This window comes from Brassica napus, chromosome C7 (genome assembly GCF_020379485.1).
Source record: "Brassica napus cultivar Da-Ae chromosome C7, Da-Ae, whole genome shotgun sequence".
NCBI classification, from domain to species: Eukaryota; Viridiplantae; Streptophyta; class Magnoliopsida; order Brassicales; family Brassicaceae; genus Brassica; species Brassica napus.
The window spans coordinates 39,080,006-39,101,673 of record NC_063450.1 but is presented as its reverse complement, the minus strand read 5'-3'; the positions used below and the strand labels follow the sequence as shown (position 1 = coordinate 39,101,673).

At 39.3% G+C, this 21,668-nt stretch overlaps 4 protein-coding genes across 5 annotated transcripts; 1 reads left to right on the top strand and 3 right to left on the bottom strand.

Annotated features, from left to right (window-relative positions):
* The first annotated feature begins 733 nt into the window (after nt 1-733).
* Nucleotides 734-1,945, top strand: LOC106410095 (S-protein homolog 17-like). Its single transcript, XM_013850591.3, has one exon. It carries the CDS (start codon nt 1,453-1,455, stop codon nt 1,918-1,920), a length of 468 nt encoding a protein of 155 aa, XP_013706045.2. The 5' UTR covers nt 734-1,452; the 3' UTR covers nt 1,921-1,945.
* Nucleotides 1,946-2,018: 73 nt separating this feature from the next.
* On the bottom strand, nt 2,019-6,108 carry LOC106411264 (phytyl ester synthase 2, chloroplastic). 2 transcript variants are annotated; one of them, XM_022706389.2, is made up of 14 exons: nt 5,624-6,108; nt 5,486-5,537; nt 5,202-5,257; nt 4,967-5,125; nt 4,778-4,882; nt 4,574-4,692; nt 4,337-4,458; nt 4,128-4,236; nt 3,913-4,043; nt 3,455-3,827; nt 3,271-3,384; nt 2,732-2,817; nt 2,523-2,632; nt 2,019-2,428 (listed from the first exon to the last, which is right to left on the bottom strand). In XM_022706389.2, exons 1-14 carry the CDS (start codon nt 6,009-6,011, stop codon nt 2,238-2,240), a joined length of 2,115 nt encoding a protein of 704 aa, XP_022562110.2. In that variant the 5' UTR covers nt 6,012-6,108; the 3' UTR covers nt 2,019-2,237. The 2 variants fall into 2 exon arrangements, with proteins under 2 accessions (XP_022562110.2, XP_013707442.2); XM_013851988.3 differs by having other exon boundaries at nt 4,574-4,680.
* A 130-nt stretch (nt 6,109-6,238) lies between these two features.
* On the bottom strand, nt 6,239-10,638 carry LOC106411263 (phytyl ester synthase 2, chloroplastic). Its single transcript, XM_013851986.3, has 13 exons — nt 10,110-10,638; nt 9,264-9,315; nt 8,964-9,019; nt 8,700-8,858; nt 8,494-8,598; nt 8,275-8,390; nt 8,082-8,203; nt 7,881-7,989; nt 7,661-7,791; nt 7,213-7,579; nt 7,002-7,115; nt 6,736-6,821; nt 6,239-6,644 (listed from the first exon to the last, which is right to left on the bottom strand). Exons 1-13 carry the CDS (start codon nt 10,492-10,494, stop codon nt 6,344-6,346), a joined length of 2,103 nt encoding a protein of 700 aa, XP_013707440.2. The 5' UTR covers nt 10,495-10,638; the 3' UTR covers nt 6,239-6,343.
* Nucleotides 10,639-18,651: 8,013 nt separating this feature from the next.
* On the bottom strand, nt 18,652-21,540 carry LOC125589735. Its single transcript, XM_048762084.1, has 8 exons — nt 21,201-21,540; nt 20,443-21,105; nt 20,237-20,353; nt 20,135-20,173; nt 19,976-20,050; nt 19,590-19,816; nt 19,408-19,492; nt 18,652-19,339 (listed from the first exon to the last, which is right to left on the bottom strand). Coding segments are annotated over exons 2-7 (726 nt in total). The 5' UTR covers nt 20,710-21,105; nt 21,201-21,540; the 3' UTR covers nt 18,652-19,339; nt 19,408-19,491.
* Nucleotides 21,541-21,668: the final 128 nt, after the last annotated feature.

Sequence of the window (21,668 nt, the reverse complement as noted above, 5' to 3'; positions counted from 1 at the left end):
TAGAATTGAAAACAAAATATTTATATAAAAATAAATGAAAACAAAAACCGCGCGGTTGCGCGGATCGATATCTAGTTTATATATTTAAACATGTAGTCACAACCTTGATTCATGTGTGATTTTTTAAACAATGGACCTAATGGACCTATTCCTAGAAAGTCATGTTATATTTAATCTCTAATCTTATCATTTAAATTTTGGGTCTACCAGAAATTTTTATTGGGCTATCAATAATTGGATTTAAAGAATAGATGATCCATTGGATTTATAGACAATATAAATAAAATAGATATAATTTAATGGTGTAATACTATAACTCCATATGTTAAATATTTAAATATATGTCGATGTTAACTTTTAAAATTATAAAAAAAATTTAAAAAATATCAAAAATAATATTATCTAACAATGATTAATCTTTACTACCTTAAACCAATGAAAACAAATTTTAAACTATATAGTTTATTTTAAAAATTAAGCAAAAACTAAATGTTTAATTATTTACTCGATAATATAAATCCATGAAGCGAAAAGTTTAATTTTTTAAAAACTTTCTAAATTTGTGAAATATTACAATATCTTTGAATATCACAATAAAACAATATTTTACTAATCTTTATATATATAGTTATGGTTTTAATAATGAAATAATAATCCGATAATATATATATATATATAAAAGAAGATACAAATACATGTGAAATTTTAAAACAATCTATTCAATGAAAAATATATATCGTAAACTTATTATGTTTAAAAAATTGATAGACACATATATTATAATATATACCAATTTAGAATTGAAAACAAAATATTTATATAAAAATAAATAAAAACAAAAACATGCGCGGTTGCGCAGGTCAAGATCTAGTTACAGATGAAAATCGAAGTTTGTATATATTCTTCATTAATACAAGAGAATAATCAATTTAAGGACTACCATTTAACACAAAAAGTTTTATGTTGCTCCCATATTATTTATCTATGCTACTTGTGAAAAAAAATTGATGATGAAAGAGATGATAGTCATAGAGATTAAAGGTTGTAATATCAGAAGATAAACCATGTGAGGCCTGATACAAAATCCTTGTCAACAAGTTTCTGGCGGGATCACTCTCTCTTTTCATTTTCAAACAGGCAATGCCTGAGATTTGACTCGCTAGTAATGTTCTTGGGCCTGTTGTTCCTTACCTGCCAAGAAAGAGAAAAAACAAAAACAAAACCATTGCCAGTATTCAGATCATGCAATCTACAGTAGTCAAAGCACATTTAACATGTATACCAGCTGTTTCTATTTGTTTTCCAAAGTAATGATAGCAGTTTTTAACAGAAGTTCAAGCTGTGGATTTGTGAGGATTATCTATAGCTTATTAATTAGAGCATCTACAACACATCTTATTTGTCTTTCTATAATCCTATTTATAAACTAAAATACCATATATAGCAATATAGATGCGTATATATAATCTAGACCACAAAAAGAAGTACATCATCAGTATCCTAAAAATAAATATGAAAAATCTCTCAATCTTTCTATGTGTGGTTAGCTTCTGCATGATTAGCCATGTATACGGCAGCATCAGGATTTCAAACGAACTCAAATTCAAGAAAAAGCTCTCTATAAGCTGTTACTCCAAAGACAACCGAATGAAGACAGAGATGATAGAACCAGGAGCACGATATGAAAAATACTTCAACACCAACATTTTCGGGACAACGCGTTTCATGTGTACGTTGAGACAAGGGCCTAATTATAGACACACTCAGAGCTTTACAGCATTCAAACAGGTAAGTCCCAGTGATAATGGAGCCTTGTGGGACTGGAGAGCCAGAGAAAACGGTATCTATTTAAAAGTGTGGGCGGGCAAACATGAGCAAGGCGGGGCCTATATGCATAAAGCGTTTGATTGGATTTACTAGTTGAAGAGACAAGCTTATACACTTTATGAAAATCTGAGTTTGTAATATTCTTCATTTATTAATACGAGAGAGAATCATTTTAAGGACTATTATTTAACACAAAAAGTTTCATATTTCTCCTATTATTTATCTATGCCACTTGTAAAAACAATGGCCGTTAATCACACTCAATAGCCATTAAGAGACAAGCTTATATAATCATTTAACAAAACTTTTATGTTTCTTCTATTATTTATCTATACTAATTTGTTGTTCAATTCATGATTTGAAAAATAAAATATAAAGTAGTACTGTAAATGATCAAAGAGATGATAATTTCAGAGATCAAACGTTGGAATTTCAGAAGAGAAACCACGTGAAGCCTGATACAACATCCTTGGCAGCAAGTTTCTGTAGGGATCACTCTCTCTTTTCATTTTCAAATAGGCAATGCATTGTTCTACCTGAGACTTGACTTGCAAGTAAAGCTCCTGGGCTTTTTCTTTGTCTCTTAGCTCTTGTTCCTTACCTGCCAAAAAGAAAAAAAAAAAGCCATTGCAAGTACTCAGATCAGTGATCTAGAGTAGATCAAAGCAACATTAATTTACATTGAACATATATACCTGATGTTTCTATTGGTTTTCCAAAGTAATAATAGAATCTCCCTGGAATCTTAGGTACAAGCCCTGGTAAATAGAAATCTTGGTTTCCCAATTCACTCTCGTGGCCTTTCCTAAAAGATTATGACAGCTCAAAGTCAGTGATCATGTGACTATTTACATGAAGAGTATACATGAGAAAAAAATGTATATATAGTGTAGCGTTGAAACACCTTAAGTTGCCAGCTTCCTTTGTTGCCATTTCCATTAATTCCTTCAAGATAGGGATGTTCCTTTGATCATTGGAATCCAGAACGATCTGAGAGTCATTCAATGTTCCCAACCAAAGTTACTTTAAAACCGAGGTTCGGGTGAATACAAGGTATGGCACTTTTATCAGCACTTCAGAAATCAACTAAAAGAACAAATCTAATATGTGGAACGCAGTAATCTGTAGAATTAGGTAGAAGCTGAGAATGTCAAGTAATGTAGAAATCGGAATAAAGACTTGTCATTTCTTATTAGCGAAGCTTAAATCTCGGTGCACTAGTAAAATGTTACAATGTTGCAGATGTACTTTCTATCAAAGTTGACATCTGAGAAGTGTGGGGCCTTAAGTATTCTTTTTAGTATTGTGAATTATTTATTCACACAATTAATAAAGAAAATTTAAAACATATATTAGTTTTCTCTCTAAGTTGTTTAGTATTATTTTGCTTGCTGATTTGCTAAACAGCATAACCGATTGGAGCTTATGAATATGAAAGCTTACCTTGCAGATGTCGTCTTCCCCAACAACACCAAAAGGCACAATTTTGGCTCCAAATTTAGATGCAACTCTCACAAACTCAGGTTGCTCTGGCCAGAACAACTTGTACTCTTCACCCTGTACATGTAAGCCTCTAATAACATAATTTCCAAGAATACAAAAACTGTATAAAAAAGGTTATGTTCACCTTTCTATGGAGGGCTTCACGGACACCACCAGGATACAAAAGCACATGAGACTTTGAACTCAGCAACTTGTAGATATTGGCATGAGAGACAGGAGCTCCACCCGTTATCTTATATTTGTCAAATATCTGAGGGTCGAGTATGTCGTGTACTATCGTCTTGTTCATAAAAATAATCGGATGTGTCAACCCACGCAACTGAATGTTCCTCTCTTTCATGAGTTGAGCTATCATTGGAGGTAACTCAAATCCCAATATCATGTGATATCCAACGTACAGAACAGGTCCCTCCGAAGGTAGCCCTTCTAGGCTCCTTACAATCTTACCGTTCTCTAGAGTTGACAGCATTACAGGGGAAGTAGCATATATTAGTAATCTGCATGGTAAAAAATTATCACTCAGTACTATACCCTTTTACTTAAAGATACATAGAGAGAAACTATAATGAGGCACGTTGTTACCTATGTTCCTCTAGTTGTTTTCTTAACTCGTATGGCGTAGGCATAATGTAATCTGAAATGTAATCATGAGACCTCCCACGGCGATAAAAACATGTACACTTGATGATTGTAACAAGATCTACATCATCCTCCTAACGTGAGATGTACAAGAGAGATAGTTGAAGTGTAGTTTATGAATATATTTCTTGTGAACTGGATGAAGAGATGTCACTTACCAAAAGGAGAAATGGTCCACTGTCGTTGAACTTACGGAGAATACAGTTTGGCAACCTGCGCGAGAATCTGTCAATGTCTTCCAGGTTCAGCATCCATTGATCGCGTCCACTGCAATGGTAATAAACATACATTCGCATATTACACTTAAGCTCTTAGTTAGGAGTTAGGACATTCTTTGCAAGTAAAAGAGATTCAGTATTAATTTGACCTCAAGAGTATCAGTGATTCAGCTCTGACGGCGGATATATTGGACTTCGCAGATGCAATAGCAGACTTGAACATTTCCAGCTTCCAAAGAAGTGTGTCCTTAGAGAAGATCCTACTTAAAGTCTGCAAATATTGTTTTGATATGTTGATCACATTATTAGGTGAATACAATAAGTAAATTTCAGATGCATAGCTATTATGGGCTTGTATTAATGAGTTTATAATAATGAATTCTTACAGGAAGATTAGCTGAAACTGCAAACAGATCTCTTAGCATCATTCCACCGATTTGGTGGACAGAAAATTCATTTGAAAAGGCTTCTAACGTTTCAGTCAATGGACCGCCTGTGTAATAAACTTGGAGACACTTAAAGAATCCTTGAGAAAGTATCAACTACAAGAAGTCAAGATAGAAAATGAGAAGAGAACAAAGAAACTGTACCTTGCTTAAAACCAAATATTTCTTCCAATAGCGTGGGAATTCCATCTGGTAAAACATTAAGCATTCCTGATAGAGGCTGCGACATGAGGTTGTGGATATGTGTGGCTGCAACAAACGGTGTATAGGATGATCAACGATATGCACTTACCCTAAAATAAAGAACCTTACAGACCGATGGAGGGTTTTTACCAGGATTAGCCAAGATAAGGACAAGATCGATGTTGGGATTCCTGGCTGCCACATCTAACGCAAGACATGCTCCAATAGATTCTCCAACTAAGTATATAGGTCTATTTGGGAAATGATGGTTCTCTGACTTAACTGTCTGCTCAATAAGCTTCACCAAGTCTGTAAATACACCAACCAAATCAGCTTTCAACTATCTTCTTGGTTAGAAAGCAATCTTTAATAGACAACAAGGTACCTTTAGAAGAAGTACGATCCCTGGCTGGAATATGAAGGCACCATATATCAAACAGCCTACTCAAAGTCACAACCACACCAGAAATGAAGATCCATTACATGTCAGTACTTCAAAAACAGAAAAACCATATTCTTGCTTGTTTTCAGTTTAAGCTTTTCTTTATAGTTTTTACTTTTCTTTTGCGCGAGGAATTTACAAAGAAAAACGAAAATAAATAAATAAATGTAATAGCAAACTTCTAACGACATGAAAAAGGGATAAATAAGATTTTGAAGTTTACGTACTCTCCAAGTTTCTTGTGTTGGCGAATGAGCCCTAGTCCAGTGCCATCAATACCTGCAAGTTTTTTTAAACTTCAACAGTAAGATCTCAATTTTCCATGGAGATTATAGGAAAAGCCAAAGAAGATCAAGAAGAAAAACCAGGTATAAAAAGGAGGAGAGGAGAGCCTTGAGCCTGAACGGAGCTCTCAAGCGGAGAGAACCAACGAGGTGGGCCTTCTTCTCCAACGAAGTCTCTCACTTCTTCCAAAAAGTCTAACAAGCTCTTCCGAGAGTCAGGCCGCTCCTCTTCCACGTTCGCATACGGACTCTCAACCACCTTCGCCACCTTTTCATCTTGATTCTTCCTTATTCGTCGAATACCTCCATGAGTCGTAGTCGATGATTCTAGTCTGATCGCCGTGAGTCTATACTTCGAGGATGAGCTTTGTTTCCAACAGAAGAAACCAGCGTTGCGGAATGTTTCTCTTGAGAGAGACGATACAGAAGAGAGACCGTTGATGGAGCCAAGTACTACTGTACCTTTCATTGTAATAATCTCAAGACACTCTTCTCACTTCTTTCTCAAAAATGTTGTTGTTGTTCACATCTTAAGAAATTGAAAAGCCGCAAAAAACAAAAAAAAGAGAGAAAAAGTTTTGGTATTAATCTTTAACAACTTAATGGACGCATGAACATTGTATGAAGCTTAAATTATGCTGAAACGCAATCTCACGAGTTACGTATGAAGAACAACCTCAAGACTTCCATGGTTCATGAAAATAAAAAAACATCTAAATATCATGAATCATAATTGAATGTGTCTACTTACAACATAGCCACATTAATTATTCTATATTGTAAACAATTGAAAAGAGAATTTCAGAGCTCAAACGTCGGAATTTCAGAAGAGAAACCATGTGAAGCCTGATACAACACCCTTGGCAACAAGTTTCTGTAGGGATCACTCTCTCTTTTCATTTTCAAATAGGCAATGCACTCCTCGACCTCTGACTTGACTTGCAAGTAAAACTCTTGAGCCTTCTCTTTGTCTTTTAGCTCTTGTTCCCTACCTGCTGTTTCTATTGGTTTACCAAAGTAGTAGTAGAACCTCCCCGGAATCTTAGGTAAAAGTCCCGGGAAATAGCAATCTTGGTTTCCTAACTCGCTTTCATCACCTTCCCTAGTAATTTACAACAGTTCAAACTCATGTTTAGTTTCACTTGATGAGTATAAAATGATAAAAAAAAAATTGTGTAGATAAAATAAAACACCTTAAGTTGCCAGCTTGCTTTGTTGCCTCTGCCATCAAATCCTTTAGGATAGGGATGTTCTTTTGATCATTACCATCCAGTACAATCTGAGATTCATCATCCATTATCCTAACCAAAATTAATAACTTGCAAACCAAGGTTCAGGTGATGCATAAAGTAGACCATTATAGTGTTTATCAGATCATTTCTATTCTATACATAGAGACAATGCTTCTTGCTAACATGCTAAACAAGAGGTTCACAGAACTGAGTAGAGAAAATCTTACGTCAAAGATGTCATCTTCTCCAACAACACCAAAAGGGACTATTTTCGCTCCAAATTTAGATGCAACTCTCACAAATTCAGGTTGCTCTGGCCAAAACAACTTGTACTCTTCACCCTGTACATGTAAACCTCTAATAATATAACCTCCCAAGAATGCATAAACTGTAAAAAAAAAAAGGGTCACAAACTATTAAATATATTCTCATGAGCACCTTTCTGTGGAGAGCTTCACGGACACCTCCAGGGTACAAAAGCACATGAGACTTTAAACTCAGTAGTTTGTAGATATTGAAATTGGAAACAGGAACTCCACCCATTATCTTATATTTATCAAACATCTGCGTGTCGACCAACGCATCTTGGTTGTTTACAAATAGCATGGGATGTGCCAAACCGCGCAAGTGAATGTTTCTCTCTTTCAAGAGCTGTGATACCATAGGAGCTAGCTCAAATCCCAGTAACATGTGGTAGCCAACGTACAGAACAGGTCCTTCCGAAGGTAAACCTTCTAGGCTCCTTACAACTTTACCGTTTGCTAGAGTTGATAGCATTACAGGGGAAGTAGCATCTATTAACAATCTGCAACGTAGAAAATTATCATTCACTATTCGCTATAACCTCTTAAGTAATAGACTAATTTGGTTTGTTAAGCATTTTTACTTGTGGTCGTCTATTTGTTGTTTTAACTCAAATGTGGTAGGCATGATGTAATCTGAAAGGTGGTCATGAGACTTCCCACGGCGATAGAAACATGTACACTTGATGATAGTAACCAGATCGACGCCGTCCTCCTAATATGAGACGTAATCCAAGAGATAGTTAAAGTGTAGTTAGTATCAGTTTATATATCTTCTGTGTTGGATGAAGAGAGGTCACTTACGAAATACAGAAACTGTCCACTGTCTTTCATCTTGCGGACAATACATTTTGGCAATGTGAGCGCCAATCTGTCAATGTCTTCCACGTTCAGTAGCCATTGATCACGTCCACTGCAATGGATATAACCAGATATTCACATATTACACCTAAGCTTTAAGCTGGAACAAGTCTCTGCAAGTAAAAAGAGATTAAGTATTAAGACCTCAGAAGTATGAGTGTTTCAGCTCTGACCGCGTGTATGTGAGAATTGGCAGATGCAACAGCAGACTTGAGCAGTTCCAGCTTCCAAAGAAGTGTGTCCTTTGGGAACATCCTACTCAACGTCTGCAAATATATTTGTTTTAGATGTTGATAATAGTAAATGCATTGACTATAAACTAAAAAGTAATGCTTACAGGAAGATTAGCTGAAACTGCAAAGATATCTCTTAGTATCCCTCCACCAACTCCACCCATTTGGTGGACGTAAAATTCATTCGTCAAAGCGTCTAACATTGCAGTCAATGGACCACCTGCGTAATAAAGTGCCCCGGAAAAAGAGAAACCATATGTTTGTCACGTTTTGGAAGGCAAACATCAACTACAAAATGACAAGAGAACAGAAAAGTGTACTACCTTGCTTAAAACCAAATATTTCTTCCAATAGTGTGGGAACTCCATCTGGTAAAACATTCAGCATTCCTGATAGAGGTTGCGACATGAAGTTGTTGACATCTGTGGCTGCAAGAAACAATATATACGATGAGCAAAAACTTACATATACGTTATAACGTTTACCGACAATATAAGATAGAATCTCACAGACCGATGGAGGTTTGTACCTGGATTAGCCAAGATGAGCGCAAGGTCGATGTTGGGATTCCTGGATGCAACATCTAACGCAAGACATGCTCCAATAGATTCACCAACTAAATATATAGGTCTGTTTGGGAAACGATAGTTCTCTGACTTAACTGTCCTCTCAATAAGCTTCACCAAGTCTGTAAACACACATAAACAAAAGTCATTTTATCCTCATTAAGCTGTCTTCTTGGTTAGAATTTTTTTTTTTCTCTTCTTTTGTTTTGGTACACAAAATAAGGCACCTTTAGCTGGAGTGCGATCCCTGACTGGAATATGAAGGCACCATACATCAAAAATCCTACTCAAAAGGTAACAAAAAATATCAGAAAATGACTAACTTCCAGAAACAGAGAAACCATATTCAATTAATTTCATTTTAGGCTTCTTGCTTTCTCATTTTATTCTTTCAACTGATATGGACCAAGAAACATAAGCATGAATGTTACAAAAATGAAAAAGAAAAAGAAGAAGCTAATGCAAAGTTGCAAACTTCAAAAGAAAAATGAAGAAGCATATAAACAAAAATTTGAAAATTTACTCACTCCCCGAGTTTCTTGTGGTGTCTAATGAGCCCAAGTCCAGTACCATCGATACCTGTAAGGTTTCTAGTTTCTCAGTTTAGTCTTAAAATATGGTAGAAACTAGGGATGAGCTAAAAAATATTTTCGACTATTTCATTATTTGTGTCTATTTGATCTTAACAAGGGATTATCTCAAACTCTAAGAAGTAAGCTAATACTAGAATTTATTATCCATTAAAAATGAAGCAAATTACAACTATTGAAATTGTAATGGATATATATATCTGATATGCTATATAGTTATACATATAATGTATACTATTGTTTATTTGTATTTTCAGAAATAATAAAAAAAAAAAACTTAAAGTTAAAGGAGACTTGTATGAAATACTATTATTACTGGGTTAATTTTTTGTCTGAAAAATTATTTAGTTTTCTTTTAAATGACAAAGCAGAGTGAATATATAAGTAAAATCTAGATTTCATCAAGATGTTCGGATACCGTCACACCGGGATGATCTGGGAAAAACGGTTCATTGATACCATCAAAATTGAGGACAATTGCTTTATGACCCCTAGTAGAAACTAGAAACTAGAAACCGAGTACAACAGCTTTGGTATCACTATCGCCCATAAGCTTCATTTATGTTGCCACTAATTATAGCACTTTGATTTGACTGGTCTGGCGAGGATCAGCACACCATGTGGGTCAACGCCACAAATCAAATCCCACCATCCACGTCTATTATTGGACACCTCTTGTTAACCAATGTAAAATGTTTTAAAATGGCAAAAACAAAACAACCTGTTTTTATTTTTTTACAGTTTCGGTCCAAGATCTACTACTCGGTTAATTAGAGGACGAACCAGGTATGAAAAGGAGAAGAGGCGAGCCTGGAGCCTGAGAGCTACACTCCAACGGAGAGAACCAACGTGGCGGACCATCATCATCTCCGACCAAATCTCTCGCTTCCTCCAAAAATTCCGACAACCTCTTCCGCAAATCTGGACGCGCAGCCTCCACTTTTGAATACGGGCTCTCCACCAATTTAGCCACCTTTGCTCCTTCTCCGTCATCCTCCTTGTTCTTGTGTACTCGTCGAACACCACCGTGATTCGTCGGTGCTACCGATTTGATAGCCTGCGTTCTTCCTCGTAGGTTTGACTTCGTACTGCGGAAGTCAGCGTTGCAGACTCTTTCTGTAGAGACGGGAGAGATACCGAAGACGGAGCCAAGTACTGTGGCTGCCATTGGAGAGAATCTCCAGAGATCTTTGAGTTTCCTCGGAAGAGCTTTTCTGTTTTTCTATTTGTTGAAAATGAAGAGGATACGACGAACTCGTCCCATACTAAGAGCCAAGATAGTGCGCGGAGAAGACAACTTTTAATATTAGATATTAACAATAATAATTGGAACGCTACATGTGAAAAGTACATGCTTTGTATTTTATAATCTAAGTGGTACTACTACTAATTGGTTGAATGATTAGATTCGTTTAGAAACAAATCTGGTGCTAAACCATGCGACTAAAATTATAATTCATATCTTAAATAACGAAAAGAACTGTTTTTGTAGTCCTAGTTAACAAGATAATAATGAACTTTGAATAAGTTTAGCAAGAAATAATTAGAAACAAGAATAAATGCCAAAAAAGTTGGTTGACTAAACAAAATTTCAAACAACTGACACAAGTCATTAATAAATGGTTATTCAATTTTATTTACATCTGTAAACTGATTGATTAAGTTAGAAAAACAAAATTTTAGAAAAGATACTTTGTTGCCATCTTTCTGTCTCTAAAAGATCAATTTTGCCACCTCTTGTATCTAAGATAGTCTAGAGCAACAAAAAGAAATAGTTAAAAGGAAAAGTATATGCTTTTTGGGTATAAACCAATAACAGTGACTTCTTGGATTTTGTTATAATTTACATACGTGCAAGATTCATCTACTAAGATTTCTACAAAAACAAATATTGAACTTTCAACTGGCAGGGAGCGAGACAAGTCTCCATATCCTGGACTCCTAGAGGCGGTGTTCACATCACATGTTTCTTATTAGAGTGAATGGACGATATATACCCAAAAAGGCCCAAATTTAGTTAATGCACATGGATTTGGATATAGGCAAAAGCAAAGATTTTTTGGCCACGATTTGACGAAAATACCCTCCTTTAAACCTCGTGGGTTCGCCGATAAAACGCGTGTGTCAGAAAGCAGAGAAACTGAGATTTGGTTGAGGCGTGTACAGAGGAGCGTGACTGACACAAAGAGGCGCCAGAGGCGAGGAAGTGCTGGGTAAAAAGGATCTTACTCGTTATGATGACAATTGCTTCGGTAAGTGGAACGGTGGTTGCGTATTGGGTTGTGGGTTTGGTACTAGGGTTCATAGAATAGAATATATATACTTAGCAGAGGGTTGAGAGATTGGTGTGAGAGACAAAGTGAAAACGAAAACTGTGATTGAGAGTTTAGAGGTTAGGAACTCGTTTGACAGTGTTCATTATCTCTTATAGGAGAGGTATGAACATTATTGACATATATTCATCTATATAGACTTGTTCTGTCTTTTTGGTTCAGGAAACAACTCTTTGATGATTAATAGACGATTGTGTTCGCTGTTATAAACTAGAGATTCACAATCTGTGTTCTGTCTTTTTGTTCAGGAAACAACGAACTTGTTCAAGTACAAGCAATGGAGCACCTGGTGAGAGTTGTTGTAGGTGAATGGCAGAGACTTGCACATGGGACCTGGAGGTTCGACATGGATCACACACAAGTGAAATACGATATTGTGTTGAGAGAGAATGAGACTTACGGCGGCTTGGTGGCTAGGGTGAGGGGTAAATACCGAGTACTCCCTTCTGAACCTGTCGCCTTGACCTATGACTTCCCTGAGTGGATGAAAGTTCCTGGCGACTACACCACACCGCCTGTTGACATACTAGAAGACAAAGATGTGGAGCTCTTCATGGCGGTTAGGATGGACTACGTTAACTTGACTTTGTGTGTGGCCTATGGAAACGTGGAAGTTGGCCGCTACCACACCATGCAGAGGGAGGAGTTCGGGCTGACGGAAGACGAGACTGATGTTGTTCCACCTAAACCAATACCGTGGAGAGGTTTGCATTATCAACTATTAAATATGTTGGTTGCTAAGTTGTATATTTGTATGCTAACTTTGTTGTTACCATATAAATGTTTCCGTTCGAGTGGTTATCTGCAAGTTAGCGAGGAGAAGTTGATGACCATCTGCAGCAGTGAGCAGATGGTGGAAATCCGTAGGAACGCCGTGCGTCTGACAAGGGATGAGATTTTTCAGCCCCTGATGGTGATTGATGAAAACTCCCCTCAGACCGATTCATCAGATGAAATGGATATTTTCACACCTAATGCTGAAGGGATGATCCGACTTGAGGAAATACCTACAGAACCGCCAGCTGGAGCGAACCTGACATTGGCGATAGGTAAGTAGAAGTTTATTTGAGTGTTTTGTTGGAAATGAACTGGTTGATGGAGTATATATAGTTAGCGGATAACAGATGTGTTTGAGTGTTAACTGTTTTCTTAGCTACTACTAACGACGTTAATGGAGGACGCGTGGGCTCATATGTGAAAGGCAAGGGGGTAATGACTGGTCCAGACATTAGGGGTGGTCAGCTCTTCGGGCTGCAGATGGGTTCTGGCTCCGGTTTTGCAAACACAGAGGGGGCCGATGTGGTACTTGAGGAGGATGAAGCTTATGCTGGTGAGCAAAAAGGTAAGTTTCCCCCGTGATGGATAAGTTTATTTGTTCCGAGTAATGGATGAGTTAGTTGGTAAATGAGTTTGTATGTTCTAACATTATATGAATTGCTGATTTCAGACGAAGAGGAAATGGGCAGCAATAATCAGCTCTATGTGGGGGCAAGTATTTGTCGACCGGGATGCTAAAAAGGTTCACATGTCGCTACATGCATTGGCTAACAAGTACATATACTTCGTGAGGAAGTCTGAGCCCGGAAAAGTGGTTCTGGAGTGTAGTGGAGTTAACTATCATTGGCGGGTGTACGCAACTAAAATCACGGGGTGCCCGCGGTTTGAAATCAAGACATTGGATAGTAACCACCGTTGCACTGTTAGCGAGCGGGGGCAGTTTAGGAGACATGCAACCTCATCAATTGTTGGGGGAATGATGAGGGGCAAGTATGTTGGTACCGGAAGTGGCCCAAGGCCAGGAGCGTTGAGAGAGATGATGAGGACGGACCACAGTGTACCGATATCCTACTGGACTGCTTGGAAGTCCCGGGAGATTTCTATAGAGAATGGGCGTAGAAATGTTGAGGCAGCATATAGTACTTTACCTTCCTACCTCCAGCAGTTGGCTGTTGCGAATCCTGGGACTCTGGTCGCATTGGAGACAAGCAAGGGACCATGCAGTGTCCAGAGTTTCAAGTACCTCTTCCTGTCATTTGGGGCAAGCCAAAAAGGATTTGATTTCATGAGAAAGGTAGTCATCATTGATGGAACGCACTTGAAAGCGAAGTTTGCAAGGTGTTTGCTCACAACAAGTGCACAAGATGAGAACTATCAGATATTTCCGATTGCGTTTGGGATAGTGGATAGCGAGAATGACCAATCATGGACATGGTTCTTCAACAAGCTCCTTGCTGTAGCGACTGATGCTACTGACTTAGTCTTTGTCTCTGACAGACACACCGCAATATATTCTGGAATCCGCAGACTAAGCATCACTGCATTGCCTCTATTTAAAATATTATGGGTAGACTATAGTGCATAAGTTAGCGGTTAACGTATTTGGTAGTCTGTAGAATAAGATCACTCCCACAGTTTGCTAACTGCTGTAGTTACTTTTAACAGGTTTATCCGATGGCTAAGCATTGTGCTTGCCTGCTACATCTCCAGAGGAACGTCCAGACGATCTTCAAGAAGAAGCATTTGGGGTACCTTCTGGGTAGAGCAGCAAGAGCTTACAAACTGGAGGATTTCTACTTGCACTTCAACGAGCTCAAGGTGGTTGACGACGCTTGTGCGGATTATCTGATCCGGGTTGGACTTGAGCACTGGGCTAGATCGTATTTTGATGGGGCAAGGTACAACATTATGACAAGTAACCTCGCTGAGTCTCTGAACGCAGCACTGTCTGAGGCTAGAGAATACCCAATTGTCCCTCTTCTAGAGTATATTAGGTCAACGATGATGGGATGGTTCTCTTCGAGACGTGATGCAGCAGCAAAGAATGTGGGGGCACTAACTCTGAAAGTTACTGATATCGTCATGCGCAACTTCACAGACTCCACAGGATATGCTGTCAAACACATCATAAACAATGAGTACGAAGTTGTTGATGGAAATGGGATGTATCACAGTGTGGATCTTGATAAGAAAACTTGTTCTTGCAAGGAGTTCGACACGCTGGCCATCCCTTGTGCTCATGCAGTATCTGCTGCCATATATGCACGGGATTCAGTGGAGAGTAAGGTGGTTGTGTATTACAGCAACACGTATTGGGGATTAGCGTACAGTGGGAGCATCAACCCAGTGGAACAAGCAAACATTGATGTGTACAAGTTTGGTGTGGATGGAGAGGATGGCCACCTTCTACCTCCAGCAACTCGCCACCCACCTGGGAGATTGAGAAAGGCCAGAATTCCATCGCGTGGGGAATTCAAGGTTAGTATCTTTGGTGTGATTTATTTACTTTACATGTTACGATGTATACTAACGTCTAAGCACTCTGTTAACATGTAATTAACTACCAACATGCAGATGAGTGGTGCTTTAAAGCGCCGCAGAACCTGCAGCATATGTGGAGGAACAGACCATAACAAGGTCACTTGTAAGACACCTATCTGAAGATCGAGATGAAGACTAAGTATGTAGGGGTGAGTGGAGTTGTTGTGTTTCTTTTGTAATGGTCAGATTTGGGGCGACCTTTGTTGGGGTCAAAAACGGTTACGACGGAATTACCACCCGAAAATCCTCGGAGATCGTATTTCCGAAAGATATAGTAAAAAGGAAGATGTAACTTTCGTAAAATATAACCAAACATGAAGTTCTTACGAAGAAGTATCCCTGAAGATTCAAACCAAACTAACCAAGCTCGACCGTTGCTTAATTACCACGCATACACGCTGTCAGGTCGCTGCATAGCAACCAAGTCCGAGCGTTCGTCCCGCTCGGTTGCTGCGTAGCAACCGGGCTCGAGCCGAAGTTCAGTCGCTGTGTAGCGATTGAACCCTTCCGAACATCGATACGACATCAATCCATGCATTCTCGTCAAAACTTCGAATGCTATCTCCCGAAGACCGTAGCAAGCTCAGTCCATGTTTGTAGTAAATTCATCGATCAAACTTCGCGGATTAGAAACCGCGGAAAGTTCGTTCTTTATCAAAAAGAATTTGTAGTAAACGTGTCGAGTCGGAAGACGGCCCAAAGGGATCTAAAACACGACTCGAGGTCCATCCTACGATTTCTTAACCAAAAGCCCGTAAACCGCAGCACGGTTTACGCTTGGTCCACAAGGAAGGATAAATGTCAAGTTTCCGCGGATAAATACGGAAGTTTTGAAGATAATTGGAAGATCGGGAAAAATGGAATATCTCCATTTTTATGCTATGACGGCTTAAGGGCAGAAGACTAAAAGCGTAAACCAACCTTGGAGCTAGTATATAAGGAGTCCTAGGCGAGGAGCATGGCAGAGGACTTTTTAGAGCAAACTTAGCACTTAGAGCAATTTAGGCAATTTTCCGTTTTTGTTATTTCGAGCTGCGACTCAATTAGGTTTAGCCGTCTTAGGGTTGCTAGAACTAGGAATCTCGCCGACAGCTCTCGAGCGCAGGCTTATACCTTGTTGTAAACGCTCATACGCAGATTCGGAATAAGATCTATTTTGCTCTCTTTTTCGATTTCTTATTCTTATCGTTGTTATTCTCGTGTTCTGATTGCTTGACGTGTGGTAATTAGCAGATATCTGGGTCCTCTGAGAAATTAGGGTTTTTCTAGTTTCCTTATTTAAACGGAAATCGACAGTGCGAATTTCGGTTCCCACAGTTTGGCGCTAGAAGGAGGGGGGGGCGTACGGATCAATCTAACCCGCAAAAGCCACATCACTCTCGATCAGACATGTCAACTAACAACGCGGATAACGTGCAAACTCCTATTAACGAAGGCAGCGGCACCGATCTCCACACTCCAGTAGCGGACGTATCCGCGGCCAACGCAGAAGCCAACGCCGCGACGCTCGAGGAGTTTAAAAAGATGTTCGCCACCTATGAGAAAAGGTCGGAAGAACAGGATAAGCTCGTGAATACCTTGACCCAACAGGTTGAAACCTTAACGGCAAGGACCCAAGCAATCCGCCCCCGCGGAACCACCAAAATCCGCGGGAAAAGGCTCGACTTCGCTACCCCACTCGACATATCAGGAGTCGCGCGGGAACGACCTTCCGGTCAAAACCCTAGCGAGAAATCTCCCATCGAAAAGGGGAACCCTGAAAGTCTTCCGCCCCCTGCAAAGGACTCGGAGGATAACGAAGCCGAACACATTGACCTGGATCCTAGCGATGTTTCCAACGACACCGACGAGGGCGTCGACAGACATCCGAGAAGGACCAGAAGCCGATCTGCTCGGGAAGGCTCCCCGTTCGAAAAACCAATGACGGAAGAGGAAGAAATCGCCTATTGGAACGAACAGAGGGGCTGGCTGAAAGACAAACCGAGCTCTCTCGCAGTAAACGCCGACAGGCTCGGAAATCTACTGACGAGACATCGGATATCCGCGATCTTCGCGACTACATCACCAAGACTGCGGCCGAAGTGAGGGCCGTAAAGTCTCAAATCCATCATGCTACTAGTGCTGCCCCCGAAATCGATCGACTGTTGGAAGGAGCTCGGAATACCCCTTTTACCAATCGCATTTCGGACATGAGGGTGTCCGATCTGGGAAAAATCAAAGTACCGAAGTACGATGGTATGGCCGATCCAAAAGCGCACCTTCAGTGCGAATTTCGGTTCCCACAACCTTTTTTTGTTATCATGTACTAAACCTAAGTTCCCTAAGCTTCTCACATTGACGCATGTGTATGTGCAATGTAGAGTATGAATAAAGACTCCCCCATTTTATGTTATGAAATTTATGTCTTTGTTAAGTTAGCCGCTAACTTCGAGTTATTCGCAATGCTTTAGTTCATGGATTGATATGTTTCGATTTGACATGAAATATATTAGTTGGCCGCTAACTACATAGTTATGTTAACATACAATAAATGAGTTGGTCGCTAACTTAAGAGTTATGTTAGCTGCATTAGTTGTTAAAATTATAAATCTGGCTGCTCATGGTGGTAAATTACTTACGGTGCATAAGGTAATATATAGTGGGGGCAATAAATTATCAAGTGCTTTAACATCGTTATACCATAGGTTAATGTGGGTTACCATGTAAACGTTATGTTATCCGTTAACTTCGGAGAGTTATTATAAATGATATTTCGGAAATTTAATTTGAATGAGAGCAGAGAATAAGGGTTTTATATGGAAAGAGTCCATTGTAGAACGAGGTGAAATTTGATCTATATAAGTGTTATGTATTTAAAACGGTTTGACAAATGTAGCAATTACTTAAAGTTAATGCGTGTTAGCAGATAAGATATATATTGGCCGCTAACTTCAGTGTTATGTTAGCTTTAATAGTTGTTAAAATAATAAGTCTAGCCATGTTAACAAGCAATACATAAGTTGCTAGCTAAGTTAGGATTTATTCAAACTACATATGTTGTTAACTAATAACGACGAATTGACAAATGTAGCAATTACTTAAAGTTAATTCGTGTTAGCAGGTAAGATATATGTTGGCCGCTAAGTTCAGTGTTATGTTAGCTTTAATAGTTGTTAAAATGATAAGTCTAGCCGTGTTAACAAGCAATAAATAAGTTGCTAGCTAAGATAGGATTTATTCAAACTACAAAGGTTGTTAACTAATAACGACGAATTGACAAATGTAGCAATTACTTAAAGTTAATGTGTGTTAGCAGGTAAGATAGATGTTGGCCACTAACTTCAGAGTTATGTTAGCTTTAATAGTTGTTAAAATGATAAGTCTAGCCGTGTTAACAAGCAATAAAATTAATGCGTGTTAGCAGGTAAGATATATGTTGGCCGCTAACTTCAGTGTTATCATTTATAACTTAATAATTCTCATAAATGAAAACTTTAAATGATGGTAAGCTTTTGGGCAATTGAGATCTAAGATGCGTGTTAGCAGGTAAGATATATGTTGGCCGCTAGCTAAGTCTAGCCGTGTTAACAAGCAATAAATAAGTTGCTAGCTAAGTTAGGATTTATTCAAACTACATAGGTTGTTAACTAATAACGACGATTTTTTGAGTTAACGTCGGGCGATAAAATTCCAAATTTGTTGGATAGTAGGGCGTGTTCTAAAAGAAAGATTTAAAAACAACAACATAAGCTGGGCACATAGGCCTGAGTTTGTAGGAAGAGGGAAACAAGACGGTTACATAGAGATGTCATCGAATAATTTGACCACCAATTTCTTGGATGCGTCTGGAAGCAGACGCGGAGTGATTGCCTTGCAAGCACCAAGACCATCCCCAGCGTCAGCTTCGATCAACAGGACCGTCATGACTTCGGAATCAATTTGACTAGATACCTGCGGTATTCCCTTGCATCTGGACACGGTAAAGGCCTTGACACCGGCGTTGGTTCCTAAAAAGCCAAACTGCTTAAGAACGTATGGGAGGAGGGTAGCAATAGGGTTTAGCTCTTTCTTCAGCGAGCTGTCGCTTCGAAAAGATGTGTTGCAATCCAGAACATGGAGGGTGCACGCTTTGGTATTGATATAAACTCCAACCCAGTGTTGTTTTTCCATGTTAAATGGAAAATATATCCTCTCATGCGACTTCTCCAAGTGTTTCTCCAGCGGGACGTCAGCGAACTTAAGCTTGGAACGGTCCTTGACTGCGGTCTTCACAAACCGATTGTTGTGGTTCATCAGAGCTACTAGAAGGGTAGTGTCGTATATGGCAACATTGGGACCAACCGTGGGGCCACGAGAGACAAATCCGATAAGGGTGTCAACGACCTGAATCGAATAACTATTGTTAAGCATACATGTAAAAACTTGCTAAACATCTGAGAAGTGTTGCTTACCCCCGTAGGTAATATGGTGGTACGATAGGCAATATCACAGAACTCAAGCGATGGCATGGAGTACCCGTTAGGAAGCTTTATTTCTCTGTAACAATTTAATTAATGGGTTAAAAATGTTTGTAGATGCAACAAATAATTTTAGGCTTGCAGTATAAAACGGTTGGGGGGGGGGGGTTACTTACCATTCCTTCATAACCTTCTGCTCCATTAGCGTAAACCGGTGGTCTACATCAGGGATAATACATAGCCCTGCTTTGACTTTTGGATCACACTTGTAGTCTTGAAGTCCAGCAGGGATTATCCTAGACCTTTTGCTCTTGCGCGGCTCCGGTGCCTCTTCTTCATGTGCCTTGGGTGGTGAAACGTAGTTAGTCGGGTTGGGCGACTTCTCCACACCGGGGACATCTTCCTGCGAGAGCCCGAGTGAGAAAGACGGCATATCGTGTAGATAAAAAGGTATATGCATCTGAGTGTGTGTGAATATACATTACACATCAGCGAGATGGAAAGGACGAGGATAGATAGATACATATATAGTGAAATGATACGGTTAGAGACCAAGAATTACCTCATCCATCTCAAACTCTTGGGAGAGAGGCTTCTCAACAACCATAGTTGAAACTCCCAGTGATTGATTGTTCTCCTACGTGCAGCGGGAGGGAGTGTTAGCATTCATATACACAAGATGGTTATCCGACATAAACTTAGAAGTTAATATTTAATTTACCAAGTCCGGCGTTTTATTAGCATCTAAGATGTGCTCGGTCTGTACAGCACGGTAAATTGTTAGCTGCAAAGTTTGGGTTTAATTGCTAGCTTATCATCTTACCTGTTCGGTAATGTTGTTGGCTGCTACTAAATCCTCCACTTGTACTTCTCTCTGCTCAACCGGAAGCTGTGAGTCAGCAGCAATTGAGATCTGGATCGACGATCCTTTCGCGGTGTCCTAGTTTTGTCAAATAAAAAGTGAAAACAAATGAGTTTTGGAATGCAAGATAACAAATGGCTGAGTTAACTAAAAATAAGATATCTCACCAACTCAGCATCAAGATTATCATCGGCGTAAGACCCACCGCGCTCGGGAGTTTTTCTTGGAAGATCAACATCTGTGTTTGGTGGGAGAGAATGGTCAGGTACTATATTCAGATCACGCAGCACCTCGCTGATGCGAAAATCAGCAGCTTCCGATGGGGTACTAGTGTCAGGCACGACTGGAAGGTTGCCGTTGACAGGGGGCGGTTGTGTCTTGCTGTGGAAGAAACTCAGAAGATTTGCCGAAAAGCGTATGCTCAACAGCAACATCGCGGCTAGAAATGGTCTGGTCAATGAGTTCAGTTACACCCTTGAGTATCGCAGCTTGCATGATCTTCAGTTGACCAACGAGGGCAGCGCCAATCTTCTTATCAATGTCCTGGAGGCATCGTGAGATAGTAGTTAGAAGGATAGCTAATTGCTGGGATTGAATGGTTGATGAAGTAATTTTCTCTAGCTTGGCGTCTAGTGCTTGATAAATACGCTTCTCCCGCGAGCTGATTTCATCACGTAAGTCAGAGGCGGGAGATCTGGACTTGTCGACTAGCTGCGACGCAACCAAATTAGCTATTAAAATGTGGGTTTGAGAGTCGGAACCCTCGCCATCTGTCACCTCCGCGGCGTGATCCTTGTCGTTTTTTCCTTCGGTTCTTTCTCCTTGAGTTTCTTCACTCCCCTCAAACACAAAAGATCACTTGCGTTTAGACCACCTTTGAACATTTCCTTCTGAAATAAAAAAAAACCTCACAAATCAATCGAACCATGTTCTCTACAGCCAAATCCTCGGACTCATCGACCCACGAGAAATCTTGACCAGCGGACCATTCCTCGTACGGCTCATCTAGAATAGACTTGACAGGCACCTGCACAAACATGAACCTGATGCGTGTTAGAGAGGATTACAGTACAAGAAAATCTGAGAATTGCCACTATAAATTTTGTGGCTGTTGATTGAATTTTGTGGCTATTTCACTCATAGCTACGAATAGCCACAAATATAATTCGCTGACTATGAGCTCGTGGATATCAGACCATCGTTGCTATTTGCGGATTTCTTTCTACGACCTAGCCACAAATTATATTTGTGGCTAATATCTACAAATAGCATAAAATTATCTTTGTGGCTAATTTAGCCACAGAACAGCATTTTGAATCGTAGAAAATATTTTATTAAAAAAAAAATATAAATTACAAATCACAAAATAAGTTACAAATAAAAATATAAATAT